Below are 15,696 nucleotides of genomic sequence, written 5' to 3' on the forward strand. Positions count from 1 at the left end.
GGGGTTTGTCTCTGTCGTGAAAGAATCCCTGGAGCTGCTGCAGCCAAAATCCTGTTCCCCAGGAGCTGGGAGCACCAGCAGCAGGTCTTTATCATCTTGATCTTGTTCTTCAGGGGGTCGCTGCGGCAGATCCTTCCTACCCTGGAGGGCAGGAGGGAGCTCTCGCAGCTCTCCAGAGCTGCACCTGGGGCAGCAAGCTGCTGCCTCCCGCCTCTTCTCGCTCTGCGGGGTGGCCACGGTGTCTCCTGCTCCTCTTTTCGCAAAACTGGGAGGAAGGGTGAGGGAAAGGTGTGGAAAGCTGGGCGATTTCTTCAAAAATTCTCAGCGTTCCCTTGGCGGATGCCTCCCTGCCGTCTCCAGCCTGGCTTTATTTCACGCCCGAGGCGATTTGCAAAAGCCTTGCTGTGACTCGGATTCGAACCGAGGTTGCTGCGGCCACAACGCAGAGTACTGACCACTATACGATCACAGCAGAAAGTCCCGCCACACACCAGGACCACGGGGAGGAGAGTGACTGCACCGTCCTTTCCTCTGGCACAGGGTGCCCGGCACGGCCTGGCGAACAAAAACCACGCTGTTTTATTATTAAGGCGGCTACACGGATGCTTGGATGCTGCTGCTGCTCGGAGCTTCGGCGATGGGGAACGCGGCCCTAAATTGTGCAAAACGCTGACAATGCCAGCACGGCATCCGGGGACCGAGGCTGCCGCAAAGGATGGGGCTGTGGAAGAGATATCATGCCATGGGGGCATCACGCTATAATACGGCAAATTTAGAGTTATAACAGTTCCAGCTAAGTCGGACTTATAAAAGAGCTACGTAATTCGGTCGTTTCACGGCGTCGTGAGTGCGTGATGCAAGTTTGCAGCAATTCAGTTTAAAATACAGCAAATGGCACGAGGATCTCCATGGGGAGCCGAGGGATGCTGTAGGCAGGGGGTCTGGCTAACCCGGGATATCCCCAGGGCTCCTCATCCCGCATCCCTGGGGCCCCACCGCCACCTCCCTGCCTGGCCGTGGTCCCTGCAGAGGAATCCTTCCCTGGCAGCATCCCTCAGAGAAGCCCAGGGCGGGCGGCGCGTTTGGGCTGAGCCTCCTGGCCGGGCTCAGCCTTGCAGGGCTCCTCAGTTCGGGTTCTTGTCCCCCAGGCTCATGTCTCCAGCGCTTGCACTGACACTGAGGTCTGCCTTTCAGCCTTTGGTTTTCACCCAAAACCACCCCTCCGGCTCCTTTTGTGACATTTTGAATCCTCCTGCATCCCATTTTTGCCCTCTAGTAGCCCAGCGGATGGGGTGTGTTGGTCAGTGCTGCTTACTCTTTCCTCCTCTAGGCTTTTTGCTCCTGCCTGGTTTGGGGAGGAAACCTAATTTTCTGTCCTTTTTAGCCTCTTTATGACTGAGTCTGCACCACAGAGCGGGTGAGTGGGTGGTATGAGATGGCCCGGGGTAGAAATTGGCCAGGAGAGATGGATCCAATGCCAGTCTGATCCCCTCTTCCTTCACTCCCCCATTGGGGCTTTCTCCTCAGTTGGGCACACCAAAATGGCCTCACATCTGGTGAAGCTGGGGAGGGCCAGGAGTTTGCTCTCCCAGAGCCGTCCTGCCCCTGCCTTTCTCTTCCCTGCTGATACTCACAGGTTCCCAAAACACCCACGGTGTCCAAACAGGGACATCAAAATGGTCCTACGTGCCCTGCACTGGAACCACCCTCTGCCGAGGTGGAGGGCACGGTTGAGGGTCCTGTTTTCTCCATCAGTATGTTAAAACACACCCTTTGTATTCATTATTGATGAAAGAATCCTCTCCATGTTCCCCCTACAATTTTATGCCTTCAAAAGGGTGCTTTAGGGACTCCAGAGCTGCTTTTGGTGTTTCCTGCCCTGGCGCGGGTTAGGGTCAGTGCTGGCGGAGAGGGAAGGACTCGGTGATGGTAAGACCTCCCTGTTCCATGTCCCGGGCAGCCCACAGCCCTGCGGGCACCATCCCACTGCCTCTTCCTCCCCATCCCTCCATGCACCACAGGGTATGCGGTGGGTGATCCCTGGTTCCCCCAAGCCCTGCGTGGCCCCCAGGGCCCCAGCGTGCCCGTCCCTCACCCCAATCCATCAGCCCCACAGTGAGTCCCAGAGCCCCCGTGGACATCTCTGGAGTCCCCAGTGCCACGTGTGCCCCATGGAAATATACACAGCACCAAGAGCCCATCCTGGCTCCACACACCAGCTCGGAAGAGGGCTTTCAGCCACCCAAAAGAGAGGTGGAGATCAGATTTAATAGGAGTATAGAAGAAACCGAGATGGGGGGGCCTTCCTTTCCCGGTAGGGCTCAGGACCACATTTACAGATTTACTTGTCGTATTCACATATTCTCTGTTCTGCCAGAAGTCCAGATACCTTTCCCTTGCATCCCGGAGAGTCATTTGCCGCCCAATGCTGCAGTGTTAAGGAGGAAGAGTTTGGTTTTATTGCACAGGGAGGAGGGTGCAGAAAGAGTACAGGCTGGATATTATGGGATCTGCTTCTTCTGGCATTTCCATACTTTCTATGACGGGACACAGGACCTTACGTCCAAGGCAACGACAAGGTCCCACGTGCAGGCAGTCAGCTTGGGGATGGGTCAGGCAATGGATGAGACTTTGGATCAAACCGGCATCGACCCACAGGGCAAGGCATCTTGGTGTCTAGTTAGAAAACTAGACGGGTGCCTCTTTGGCCACCTGCAATTTTCTGGTCCCACCTAGAAATCCCACTGGAGTGCTCAACAGCTGGCCCTTGGATGGCAGGGTGCCTCATCCCAGGTGCCAACCTCCCAAGCCTGCTGCCTTCCCATGAGGGATCCCAGTGAGAGACACCCTTCACCTGGGTGCTCCTGGTTGTGGAGGGAAGGGGACTGCAGGGTATGGGGAGACACCACCCACAGCTGGACAGTTTTACCAGAATAAACGATCCTTTTCGTAATTCCTCTGCAGATTCAGCTCTACTCTCCTGCTCCACTCTTCCCGACGCATATGATAAGTCTCCAAGAGTTGCAGGATGTAGTTTGCTCTCATGGAAAGCTGGCTGCAGGGGAAAAGTCTCTCTCATCTTCTGGCTGAGACCCTCCTGCCTCCCCCTGCCTTCAACTTGGAGGCAGCTGGGTCTAAGCCAGGTCATGGGGAAAGAGAGGATGCCGTACCCAGCGCCAGAGCTCAGGAGTTGGAATTCTTCACATCTCCGACAGCTGCTGCTGCTCAAGTTTCCCAGGCTGAGGTTGGTGGGCACATGGAGTTTGGGTAGCCCCTGCAGACCTTCCAGCTTCCTCTTCACCATGGCTTTGTGCAGGAAGGGAGCAGTACTCTCCTCTTTCCCAGTCGGTGGCAGCGGTGAGGGTGGCCAAATCTCAGTCAGTGTTTCATGAGACCACCCAGCCTGCATTGGTACCAGAGGATGATTTTTAGGAGGCTTCTCACCTCCCTCAGGTGCTCCGAACATTCAGTAGTGGAGATGCCAGTGGCTACAGGGTTTGTGCAGCCCTCCAGCATGGTGTTCTCCACCCTCAGAAACCCCCATGAGATGAATTGCCCTGGATAGGGACCTGCAGCTGTAGCAAAGGAACCAGGAGAATCACCCTAGAACAACCCTCTGGATGGGGGAGACATCAGCTCCCCACCGGCCACACACTCTCATGCCGACATCACTTGTGACGAGGTAAATGAGGGGAGAGAATGGCCATTTTTCAGAGCAGGAACCATGAGATGAAATCCTCCAGCAGGTCAGAGCGCATCACCAAGCCATGAAGATGGAGGAGTTGGAGGCCCCGAGGGCATGAAGAGCCCTCAATGACCCTGTCCAGCGTCCCCTGGCACCTCCACCCACATCCCATTTCAGCCCCTGCCAGAGCTGATCCAGACTCTGACCTGCAGACTGGTTTCCTGGTGAGGCCGGGAGGTCCTCATTTTGCTTCTCAAATCGGGAAGTGTGGTTTGAGGTCTGACATGGGGAGTTTGCTTGTGCTTGACATCCTTTTCTGCCACCAAGAAACTCTCCTGAATTCTTGGCAGAAAGCTGAAAATACCCAAGAGGGTGAGTTGATATGAGCACGGGATGAGGCCGTTCTCCACCTTGTGCTCACAAATAGCTTAGTTCCAGTCTCTGCAGCAGATGGCCGTTCTGCTGGACGTTTAAATGTATTTGGCTACTTGGTTTCGTGTCAATGGTGGAGGAAGAAAACCTTGAGTTGTAGCACGGACATGAGCTGTAACGTCCACATGTGGTCCCCTTCTTGAGGGAACAAAGAGAACAATAGCGACTTTTGCAATAACCAGAGCCTGGAGGGACCATGACCCTCCTCCTGCAAACTGCTCTGTGGTGGTCACACACTAAAGGTCGTGTTTTGGGGACACCCAGTGCGAGAGAAGGAGGAAGCGTTTGAGGGAGAAAAGCAATGCTGGCAATTAGCTCTCTCTGTCACTCCTCCTGTGCCAGACAACCCCCCCGACCACCAGATTTGGAATTAAATCAGAGTCTTCCAGTTGACTGAATCCAAGGTAGGAAACAGTGAACACAGACACTGCTCTGCCTTGCTGGGGGAGGATGTTCTGAATTTCGTTTTTCTTTGATAAAAAGCATCATTTACACTGAAATGAGAGGAGGTTCATAGACATCAAAAAGGAAGGAGAAAAATTCCCTCAGCTCTTGGAGTAATTTTTCACACAAACATCAGTCCCCACGACAAATCTGAACAATCCTTCAGAGACACCACCAACACTGTGTACAGAGGGAACAACTCCTTCAAGAAACCCAAGAGCACAGGGGCACCCCCATCCATTTCCCCAGGAGACTCACCTGCCAGGTGACCTTTTTCCTTTGCCTTTCTGCCTCTTTCCTTTCTTCAGGCCAGATACTGCGGACGGAGACCGGGAATGCCTTCCTCGAGAGAGGAGACGTTCAGTAGAAGGATTCTCTGAAACTAGACAAGACTCTTCAGAAAGCATTTTGGGGGCTATTTAACAAGAATGACAGGCAGATCAGTTCCAGCATCTGATAAAACAATCCAATTCCCTCGATGCCGTCATCTCAAAGAGGTCTCTCTCTCTAGGTGGTATTTGGCACAGCTTAACAGCCTTTTAAAAGTCATCTCCAGGCAAATTTTCTCCCCACATCTAAGTGCACAGGATCTGTGGGAGAAGTAGACCCCTCCACCCTTGGCAGCTCAAGGCAGAGTATTCTAAAGTGAAGGAGCATCTTGCAATATATACCAGGGGATAGAGCCCCAGGGAAGTGTGTTGCCGTGAGCTCTTCTTCCATAGCAGGTGACTTGAGCTTTGCTGTGTATAGTGAGGCACAAGAAATGCAGCTTTCCCTTCCAGGGCACCACGGTTTGTCCTTATCTTCAACCACCTACTGCTGAGGTCTAAAGGAACACCCACACACAAGCACCCATGCCCATCTCCCCCGCAACTCTGTCACAAGTCAGATGTGACATTACCATCAGGCTCAATTTGCTTATCATCCTCTTCTTCCTCCTTCTCCTCCTTCTCTTCCTCCTCCACCTCCCTGTCTTCTGCATCATTCAGAGGTTCTACAGAGGGAACCAGGGCTTCTTTCTTAGGGGGAAGCATAAAATCAAACCTGGAAATGAGAAGATGCCAAATTGAAGGAAGGGCTACCACATTCCCTTTGCATCTTCTATTAGCAATGCAGTCGTGGAGAGGCTTGAGAAGGTCTCACAAAGGCTGCTGCTTTCCAAAGCAGAATATGCAACATCCTTGAGAGCTCTGTTAGGAAACAGAGCAACACAATCAAGACCTCCATGGCTTTGGACCACGCAACAGGTCCCACCAGTCTGCTCCGGGACTTCCCAATCCTAACTCTGAAAAAGCTGACTCCCTCACTGAAGACCATCTCTCATATCCTCTGTTCACAGACACGGCGAACAGACTACTCTCTCTTTACCCAACCGTCCAAAGTTGCTTTGAAGTCTGACTCTGTCCTGCAGCTCTCTTGCTCAGGCTCTCAGCCCTCAGGACTCAGCCCTCTCAGGCTCACATCAGGACATTGTAATGCATAACCATGATCCCCATGGCCATTAAGGCCAATACTGAGCAGCCCCAGTTCAGGTCAGAGCTTCAAAGGACCTCACTCAAGCACAGGAGGGGAAATCACAGAATCACAGAATGATTTGGGTTGGAAGGGGCCTTGAAGATCTTCCAACCTACTTCCAACCCACTGCCCTGGGCAGGGACACCTCCTACCAGACCAGGGTGCTCCAAGCCCCGTCCAGCCTGGCCTTGAACACCTCCAGGGATGGGGCAGCCACAGCTTCTCTGGGCAACCTGGGCCAGGGGCTCACCACCCTCACAGCAAACAATTTCTTCCCAATATCTTATCTAAATCTCCCCTCTTCCAGTTTGAAACCATTTCCCCTCGTCCTGTCTCTACACTCCCTGATCCAGAGTACCTTCCCAGCTTTCCTGTAGGCCCCCTTTAGGGACTGGAAGGCTGCTCTAAGGTCTCCCCGAAGCCTTCTCTTCCCCAACTCTCTCAGCCTGTCCTCACAGCAGAGGGGCTCCAGCCCTCCCAGCATCTCCGGGGCCTCCTCTGGACCCACTCCAACACTCGGTTTCCTTCTTGTGCTGAGGGCTCCAGAGCTGGACACAGTATACTCCAGGTGGGGTCTCACCTGGAGTGAGGGGCAGAGGAGCAGAATCACCTCCCTCACTCTGCTGGCCACCCTTCTTTTGATTCAGACCAGGATGCAGATGGCTTTCTGGGCTGCAAATGCGCATTGCTGGCTCATGTTGAGCTTCTCATCCACCATCACCCCCAAGTCCTTCTCCTCAGGGCTGCTCTCCAGCCATTCTCTGCCCAACCTGTATTTGTGCCTGGGATTGCCACGAGCCAGTGCAGGACCTTGCACTTGGCCTGGTTGAACTTCATGAGGTTCACACAGGCCCACCTCTCAAGCCTGTCCAGGTCCCTCTGGATGGCATCCCTTCCCTCCAGCGTGTCGACTGTGCCACACAGCTTGGTGTCATCAGCGAACTTGCTGAGGGTGCACTCAATGCCACTGTCCATGTCACCGACAAAGATGTTAAACAGCACTGGTCCCAGTACTGACCCCTGAGGAACGCCACTCGTCACTGGTTTCCACTTGGACATTGAGCCGTTGACTGCAACCCTTTGAGTGCAGCCATCTAGACAGTTCCTTATCCACCGAGTGGTCCATCCATCAAATCCATGCCTTTCTAATTTAGAGACCAGGATGTCGTGCGGGACAGTGTCAAACTCTTTGCATAAGTCCAGGTAGATGATGTCAGTTGCTCTCCCCTTATCTACCAATGCTCTGGCAACATTGTAGAAGGCCACCAAATTTGTCAGACGTGGCTTGCCTTTGGTGAAGCCACGTTGGCTGTCGCCAATCACCTCCTTATTTTCCATGTGCCTTAGCAGAGGTTCCAGAAGGATCTGCTCCATGATCTTGCCCCGCTCAGACTGACTGGCCTGTAGTTCCCCAGGTCATCCTTTTTTCCCTTTTTGAAAATGGGGGTTACGTTTCCCCTTTTCCAGTCAGCGGGAACTTCACCAGACTGCCACAGCTCTTCAAATATAATGGAAAGAGGCTTAGCAACTTCATCCGCCAGTTCCCTCAGGACCCGTGGATGGATTTCATCCCATGGACTTATGCACCTTCAGGTTCCTCAGATGGTCTCAAACCTGATCTTCTCCCACAATGATGGGAGTTCTTCATTCTCATAGCCCCTGCCTTTGCCTTCTGCAACTTGGGCAGTGTGGTTTGAGCCCTTGCCGGTGAAGACCGAGGCAAAAAAGTCATTCAGTACCTCAGCCTTCCCCATATCCTGGGTGACCAGGTCTCCTGTTTCCTTCTGGAGAGGGCCCACATCTTCCCTAGTCTTGCCTTTATCCCTGACGTACTTATAGAAGAAATCACTCCTCTTGTCCCCCAGGGACTCGGGAAGCAGGCATTTAGGGGCCCTTGTCTCACCAAAGGTATGGCTATGTCACAAACCTAGGACTTGTATGAATCTGGTACCCACTCAGAGACACTTTTCCTGTATAATCCACATGCAGGAAATTCTGGGATCTTTCAATTTTGAAACTGCACCCAGAAGAAAGAGCTCAATCAGGGGAAACCTTATGGAAAATGTTGCCTGTGTTCCTCAACCAACGAGAAGCGAACGTACTGTGGCAACACAAAGACACCACCAGGACCCACGCGAAAATCATGACTTTCTCTGCTTGATGCCACCAGATGTCTACTCTCTGGGGTCTGAAACAGAGACAGAGATATGTGAGAGCATTCCAGGCACATTTCTACCTTGTTTATACAGTCTTTAGTCTGCTCAGTAAAGAAAGGGCCACTCAGACATCCTATAAAGAAGGGTTTTTTGGCTGATATGAGACCCTCATCTTTTCAGGCAGAAGCTGCACAGCTCAGAGTCACAAGGAGCAATAACATTGCCATGTTTTGCACCATGCAAGCCGCGGTCTTTCAGGTGCACAACAGGAATATGGGAAACTGAAGCTGCTGTGCCAGCTGCCCCAGCATGCCAAACATGGTCTAAGAAGTTGATTCAAATGCAGTAATATCAACCCAAGGCTCTTAACACACAGGGAAACTAAAACTTGGCTTTCTATGAGGGGTGAAGTAGAATGGGACATGCAGTTGGCACATCCCCGTGTCTTGGACTCTGTCTCTAGATGGTGTCTACTTTTGAACCCATCAAAGCCCCACCATTATAATTTCTCGTGGGATGCTGGGCTAGGTAGAGCCTTGATCTAACTATAGGTGATGCTTCCTGGATTCTCCTACGTCAGCTGGACTGCTGTTTAGGACAGCAGGACACTACGGAGTTGGCAATTCTGTAGACCATGACTGCCCCAGTGGCCGTGAGGGTCCAGACAGGCCACCGGAAACCAGTTCAGTCATTCTTTGACAGATGTCCAGAAGGACAAGGTGTAGCACGGGGAAGGGATCAACTTACACTGAGAAGGGCTTCCAGCACCTTTTCAGAGCCATCCACATTGAGGAGAAAGTCATCAAAAAATCTCATAGTAACTTCCCTGTTTCGTATGGAAAGAATGCCGATGGCCTTGAAGATAAAGTCCGTGTCCTGTCTTTTAGAGATGGCCCGAAACAATGATGTCACGGTCTCGTATACACAACATTGCACCATTGTAAAAGGTAGTTGGGCACAGGCGGAGAGCTCCTCACACCTCAGAGGGACGACTGTCACATCAGCTAGAGAACAGACAAAAAGGAACAAAGTCACCTCTGCAGCAGGACAGCATAGGCTCCAAGAAGTTGTCAGCAGCTTCAGGCAAGACATTGCTCCAGCACAGTCCCATGCTAGCAGCTTCTAAGGGTGCTCGGGGGACGAACACTTTGTGGGAGAGCCGGGGAGATGGGTGCAGATCCCACGATGAAATCTATGGTGCTTGGCCACAGGCGTGCTCACACCCAGGGCACTCCAGATAAGTCTCTGCTAGACTCATGGAGAAGCAACGGAGGGACAAAACGCAACATCTGCACAGCAGCGTACTTCTGTCTCCCTGCCCCTCGTACCCCTGCACCCACTTGATGTTTCAATCACATGAAAGGTGGGGTTATGTGAAAGAGAACAACCCCTCCAAACACAAACCCAATCTCTTTCTGCCCCACGGCATCATCCGTCTCACCCTGCACCTGCACTGCTCAGAAGTCATGGAAGATCCAGCCCCAGAACTCTGGCCTCTGCCCTTACAAGTAGATGAGCAGCACCATAAAGGCAGAGCATGAGCTTTATCTCAGTTTCTTTAGGAAAAGCAGCTCCAATAAATTACAGTCCAAAAGCAGTAGTCCTAAAATTGCATAACCGTGAATGGTACGAAGCCAAGTGTGAACGCAAATAAAGAGATCCTCCAGCTGAATGCTTATCATCAAGAAAAGAACACCCAACTGTTCTTTCTAAGAAATTGCCCCTTGATGACCTGTTCAGCTTGAACGAGCTGAGGTTGTTCTCACGACATATTTAGCCATTCAGTCACGCCTTAAGAGTGGTTAGCATACGCCTCGAGGGAGGTGCAAGGGCAGGCAAAGGTTTTAATCTGTCTGCTTACCAGGAACGTCTTCTTCAGCGTATCTGAGGTTGCATTCATCTGCAACCACCTTGGACATATGAAACATGGGTCTCCGAACAAGCGAAACCTCACTGTTCACAGTGCACATGTAGTCTTTAAGAACATAGAATGTCCCGATTCCTAACAGTTGGACACCCTGAGAAGAGTGGAGGTAAAAAGAAGGAACAATTGTAAGTATCCAATGACTTGTCAGAGCATGGGAATGCTGCCATGTGCCTTGCCCACCCCGAGCCTACAAAGCCCAAGATGGGACACTGAGGAAGCTTCGGAGAGAAAGCACATACTCCAGGTCTTTTTTTGCTCTTTCTCCTCTGCTCTGCTAAAGAAAGCTATTGTAAAAAGAGAGAGTGGAGTCAATGTCCCTCCCCTAGATATAACGGGAGGGGTTTCCAACAGGGACAAACCCTTACAGAGGTACCAGGGTACGGTCTTCCCCCTCCGGCAGTGGAGATGAGAGAAGGCCCAGGAAGTGCTTAAGACTTTCTTCTACTTAGTCTGGACGTTGATTTTTATTGCAGGCACCAGAGAAGTTGGTCTGTGCTGTGTTTGTTGGCAGCAGTGTCCTGCTGGGCGACTGCTTCTGCTTTCATTGTGAGGAAGCTATGGCACTCGATGGCACAGCATTGTCTGGACAAGGCAAGCTCTCAGGGTTTCACAAGGGGAAGAAGAGGATGCAAGACTCACCCTGTCCTGTGCCAAGTGCTGTCTCATGCGTTCAGACACGCTATCCCAAATCATAAGGATCTCTGGAAAGCAAGCGAAAGATGTGTCATGCTCCTAATCAGCTTCGGCACACTCTTACCTCAGGAGATGACGAGTGAGATGAAACGTATTGCCACTGCCATTAAGAACATGTAAAGTGCTCCACATGGCAGGAGGTGTACGAAATTGGAAATAGATGTCCACATCAGTGAGAGGATGGTGTGGTGCCCACAGGGGCCTCCTCGGAGGCTCAGGGGACCCCCAGGTATCTCCCCTGCAGGGACCACTGTCAATCCCCTCTGTGCTCATCAGCTCCCCATGGCCACTGTGGCTGGGAGCTCTGGGCGGGCAATCCCCTCTGCAAGGCAAGCGGCAACCCTTGATGCCAGGGGCTTCCATGTGGGGAGTGGCCAGCAAGGCAAGGGCAGAGGAAGGTCCTCTGGAAGAGGACCCAGGAGTCCTGGCTGCCAAACTGATCCCGAGCCAGGAAGGGATGATCAGACAGGGTTCCTGTTGCACTCATCAGCCCTGTCCAGTTCTCATGCAAAGCCCCCATGTTTCCACAGTTACTTTCACAGCTAAAATTGTCTACAACATCCAGGAAATAATTCCTGTGAGCCTCACCAGCAGAGGTGAGTTTCTTGAGTGTCGGAAACTCATCTGGCCACAGGTTTTCCATCTTTGTCCCCCACTTCCCTCTGGGTTAACTTCTGTAGCAGGAGGCTGAGAAGGAAACGCCTCCTCCACGATCTCCACCTCCTTCGTTGACTTCACCCAAGGGCCTCCAGCTCTGTCCTGATATGGAATGTTCCATTGTGACCCCAGACCGTGTCACGGAGGGGCTCCAAGGGCTCCCCTGCCCCCTCTTAGCCTCCCCCAGATCCTGCCAGGTTTTGCCCTACAAGAGGGAGGGGAGGGTGCTATCCCCACCTCACTGCCCACTCCCCAAAGAGCATGGGGGAGCACTGAGAGCCGTGGGGAGCGTCCCCACATGGGGGCTGTATCCTGGGATACAGACAAGGCTTGGAGATGAACACACAGAGCAGCATCCCCAGTCCCGGGACGCTGGTGAGGCTCAGGGACCCCTTTATGGGATTTCCCTTCATGTGAGAGAGCAGCTGGAGTGCACGGAGCTCTGCCTGGGGATGGGTGATGCGCCAGCTGGGAGCTTGTGGGTCAGGATTAAGGAGAAGAATGGGATGGGTGTCACTGTAGTGAGTGTCTTTACTGTGTGGGTGGTGAGGCACTGGAACAGGTTGCCCAGGAAAGTTGTCAATTCCCCATCCCTGGAGGTGTTCAAGGCCAGGCTGGACAGGGCTTGGAGCAACCTGGTGTGGTGGGAGGTGTCCCTGCCGAGGGCAGGGGGGTTGGAACCAGATGATCTTTAAGGTCCCTTCCAACCCAAACCATTCTGTGTCTGCTGTAGGCTGCCTGATCAGGAGGAACAAGTGCCTGAGGCCTTCTACAGACAGAAGGAGCCTCATGTTTGCAGGCTCTGGTTTTCATGGGGTATTTTAACCACCGTGGTTATCTGCTGGAGGGACGACACAGCAGGGCATAAGCAACATGCTGGAGGGCATTGGTGATAATGGTGATTCCTGACATACATGACAGAGGAACCAACTAGGAGCAGAGCTGTGCCGGCCCTTGTACTTAGAAACAAGGCAGGGTTCACTGGGGGTGGGGGGGGTGTGCCCGATGCATCAGAAGGTTGTTCCATTTAGAGGGAGAGCTGTGGGATGAGCCCATCTGTCCCCAGGGATCAAAGCCCTACCAGGATGATGGCCAAGGGCGCCTGTCAGAGGAGATCAGAATTTTCGACTAACCTAGCTCAGTTGTATGCAGAAATAAGTCCAAGAAGTTCTCTCAAAGCACTAGTGAAGACTCTCACAACGATAGTTAAAAGGAGACCAAGATGAAGGCTCAAACAGTGCTACTTATTGTTTACAGACGCAAATTTATTAAGACACAGGCACAACTTGGTGCAGGACCTGGACTGGCGTCTCACCAGGGCACAACCTTACCCTCCCAGTTCAGGAAGGTCCCAGTCTCCTTCTCAGAGAGGGAGGAGAGCACCTTCAGCATCCCTTGCACACTCTCATCCACCGTAACAGGGGGCTGCAGGGGCAGAAGGAGAAACACGGCCATGAGTCAAAGGCCTGGCTAAGGTCTGCCCTGGAGAAGACCATTGCTCGGGGCTTGGGGCTCTCAGAAGTGAGCGAGGGGAGGCCAGCACAGGGCAAGAAGAGTTCCCTGTCTCTCATCTTCTTCCCCCATGTGCCTCCAGCTCAGGGTAACTGCCAAAGAGCTCCCTCAGACCCCAACGTGTCTGGGACTGTTCAATCCACAGCAAGCTCTGCGTTTCCAAATAAAAAGCTTCTTCCAGACCTTGGGCAAAAGCTCTCTTACCTTTTGTGATCCTAAGCCCCCCATGTCGGTTTGCACCCAGCCAGGGTGGAGAGCAACGCAGAGGATGCCGTGCTCGCGGTAGCCCAGGGACTGGCACTTGGTCAGCATGTTGAGAGCAGCCTGCAGGGAGAGAGGGCAGGGTGGCGGTGGGAGGGGCAGGGGGGCTGCGAGGGGACACGGCCAGAGCCCACGGCTGGGACAGGGCAGGGCAGGTGGAGCCAGCTCCCCAGGGCACAGGGTGCTGCTGCACTATCCCCGTGCAGACGCCCAGCCCAGTCAAGGGCCCGTCCCGGCACGTCCTTCTGAGGTGGAACCTGGTGCCAGGCAGAGGAATGTGCTGTGAGAGGGATCCAGTGGCTGATGGGAGCTCAGTCACAGCGCAGAGAGGTGCAGGGACTGAGGGGGAGGTTGGAAGGCATGTGAGATTCTTTGGAGAGGAAAACGTCTATTCTCACGCCTGGCGCAGTGTGGCAGTACCTTGCTACAGCGGTACGAGACAACAAGTCCATAATTCCATAAATAGACTTCCTCAATGGAGCCTGCAGAGCTCGACATGTTGACAATGGCTGCCTTGCTGCAGCTCAGCCCTGAGCCCGGGCTCCCCTGGGCAGCCTTCTTCAGCAAGGGCAGGAACGCCTGCGAGGAGAAAGAGGAGAGAATACAAGAGAGGAGCGGAAAAGAGAGGATGAGAGAAAACAGGGGTGTGCATGGAGGTAGCACAGGGGAGAGGACCAGCTCCTGCCATAGTGGGTAACATTGGCACCAGCACCGGAGCATCCTCCCTCCTCTTCCCACTGCCGCAGCCCACCAGGCTCCAGCTCCTGAGCTCCAGTCCACGGCTCCATGAACTTCTCACCAAGTGACAGCCCATCGGGCCCCAAAGCAGGGGCAGGACCTTCTGCCACCGTCCCTTCATGTCCCTGGGACAGCCCAGTTTGGGGAGCCAGCTCTGGGGGAAAGGACACCCACAAGAGCTGCGCTGTGGTTCTGGGGGTGAGGGTCTCACCTGGCCCAGCAGCAGGGGCCCAATTGTGTTGGTGGTGTAAACCTGCGTCATGTTCTCCAGTGTCTCATTCTCAAGTGACTTTGGCTGTGCAATTCCAGCGTTGTTGATGAGGAGGTTCAGCCCCGAGCCCCCCAGCTGCTCCCCAACGCTGGCTGCAGCTGCCTTGATGCTGTCGGGGTCGGCGACTTCTGCAGAGTCGACACAGGGGATGTCAGCATCTCCATCGTGGATAGGGCTCCCCTGTGTCCCCCCAGGACCAGCAGCACCCAGTGTCCCCACAGGCAGTGGCCCGTGGGCACGGTTCCCTCCAGGCACGGGGCTCCCAGGGTGTGCGCAGCGCCCGGGCCACACGCCAGGGGAACCGGGGCGAGGGACCCCACCTCGGGGCACCTACCGAGCGGGACGATGACCAGGTTGGGGTGCTTGGAGGCCAAATTCTGTAACTCCTGCAAGAGAGGGACTGCGTGGGCACGGCGGGGCAGGAGGGGCTGCGCAGAGGCTCAGCCTTTCCCAGGCAAAGCCCGTGGGGCTCCGGCTCCGTCCCTGCCCGGCCTCGCGCCCAGCACCCTGCTGCGGCTGCCCCGCTCCCCTCGCACGGGGCTCCGAGCCTCCCACGCACGCCACGTGCCACCATCCCCTCCACGCACGCCAGGCACAGCTGCTGCCACGGCCGTCCCGACCCGGCTCCCTGTGCCGCGGGTGCCCGGCTGCAGCTCCAGCCCTTGGCAAAGCCCCTCCCTGCTCCAACCTGCTGCCCCGGCACCCAGCGCTCCCGGCCCCAGCACAACCCGCCATGGCCCAGCCCAGCCTCACCTGCGCTCGCTGGCCCTTGGGGTCCCGACAACCCGCAAACACCCACTGGGGTGGCTCTGGCAGCTCCAGCAAATGCTGGACAAGCCCCAGGCCGATTCCACGGTTGGCCCCTGTCACCAGAACGGAGCGGACGCGAAGCCCTGCCATGTCACTTCTTCTCCTGCTGCTCCGTCTTGCGTTGTTTGCTCAGCTCCCTAATGCTTCTTTATAGCATGTTCCACGGCCACCCCACCCACTCGGGGCTTGAACAAACCCTTGGCTCCAGCTACAACCTCTCCAGCTCTTCGAACTCTAGGACAGAGTTCCTGGCTCGGAGCCAGCCCGCGTTACCAAAGGGCAAAAGTCACTTGGGTTTTCAGGCAAACTCAGCTGACCTTGGGAAACCTGGCCCCGTAATCTCTGAGCAGCCTGGCCAGGAGAATCTGTTGTGGGTGAGGAGGGAGGGAGCAGCATGTGGGAGGGGTGTGGGATGTCCCACGGCTTGGGTGGGCTTCACAGCTTCACAAGATGGTCTTTCCACATTGTACCCACATAACACTGGAAACAGGCTGGTCCCGTCCCGCTTCCCCATGAGCCAGGTCGTGCCGCAGATGGCTGTGAGCAGACATTCTCTGCCTTGCTCTTGCCTCTTCCAAGCCAGTTCCTACTCTCT

The 15,696-nt window shown here is 54.4% G+C and overlaps 2 protein-coding genes and 1 non-coding gene across 3 annotated transcripts; all 3 read right to left on the bottom strand.

Moving 5' to 3' along the window:
* Positions 1–400: 400 nt before the first annotated feature.
* On the bottom strand, positions 401–472 carry TRNAH-GUG (transfer RNA histidin (anticodon GUG)). Its single transcript has one exon. It is a non-coding gene; the product is annotated as a tRNA-His (tRNA).
* Positions 473–2,499: 2,027 nt separating this feature from the next.
* LOC134514863 (coiled-coil domain-containing protein 81-like) lies at positions 2,500–10,202 on the bottom strand. The gene is made up of 8 exons (XM_063333180.1): positions 10,094–10,202; positions 8,980–9,236; positions 8,179–8,264; positions 5,463–5,605; positions 4,820–4,943; positions 3,892–4,039; positions 3,171–3,403; positions 2,500–3,055 (listed from the first exon to the last, which is right to left on the bottom strand). The coding sequence occupies exons 1-8, from the start codon at positions 10,200–10,202 to the stop codon at positions 2,926–2,928; spliced, it is 1,230 nt and encodes a 409-aa protein (XP_063189250.1). The 3' UTR covers positions 2,500–2,925.
* Positions 10,203–12,767: 2,565 nt separating this feature from the next.
* LOC134514521 (C-signal-like) lies at positions 12,768–15,339 on the bottom strand. The gene is made up of 6 exons (XM_063332443.1): positions 15,045–15,339; positions 14,626–14,677; positions 14,232–14,419; positions 13,703–13,861; positions 13,226–13,345; positions 12,768–12,934 (listed from the first exon to the last, which is right to left on the bottom strand). The coding sequence occupies exons 1-6, from the start codon at positions 15,189–15,191 to the stop codon at positions 12,821–12,823; spliced, it is 780 nt and encodes a 259-aa protein (XP_063188513.1). The 5' UTR covers positions 15,192–15,339; the 3' UTR covers positions 12,768–12,820.
* Positions 15,340–15,696: the final 357 nt, after the last annotated feature.

This window comes from Chroicocephalus ridibundus, chromosome 4 (genome assembly GCF_963924245.1).
Source record: "Chroicocephalus ridibundus chromosome 4, bChrRid1.1, whole genome shotgun sequence".
NCBI lineage: Eukaryota > Metazoa > Chordata > Aves > Charadriiformes > Laridae > Chroicocephalus > Chroicocephalus ridibundus.

Bases quoted from the DNA above. Each gene is read 5' to 3' on its own strand.
- LOC134514521 (XM_063332443.1), bottom strand. From the start codon at position 15,191: ATGGCAGGGCTTCGCGTCCGCTCCGTTCTGGTGACAGGGGCCAACCGT. The intron at 14,678-15,044 runs GTGAGGCTGGGC...CCTCTCTTGCAG, and splicing joins CCAAGGGCCAGCGAGCGCAG to GAGTTACAGAATTTGGCCTC. The intron at 13,862-14,231 runs GTGAGACCCTCA...TTCTCCTCGCAG, and splicing joins GGCCCCTGCTGCTGGGCCAG to GCGTTCCTGCCCTTGCTGAA.
- LOC134514863 (XM_063333180.1), bottom strand. From the start codon at position 10,202: ATGTGCACTGTGAACAGTGAGGTTTCGCTTGTTCGGAGACCCATGTTT. The intron at 5,606-8,178 runs GTACGTTCGCTT...TCTCATTTCCAG, and splicing joins GGTGTCTTTGTGTTGCCACA to GTTTGATTTTATGCTTCCCC. The intron at 4,944-5,462 runs GTAATGTCACAT...AGTCTTGTCTAG, and splicing joins TAAGCAAATTGAGCCTGATG to TTTCAGAGAATCCTTCTACT.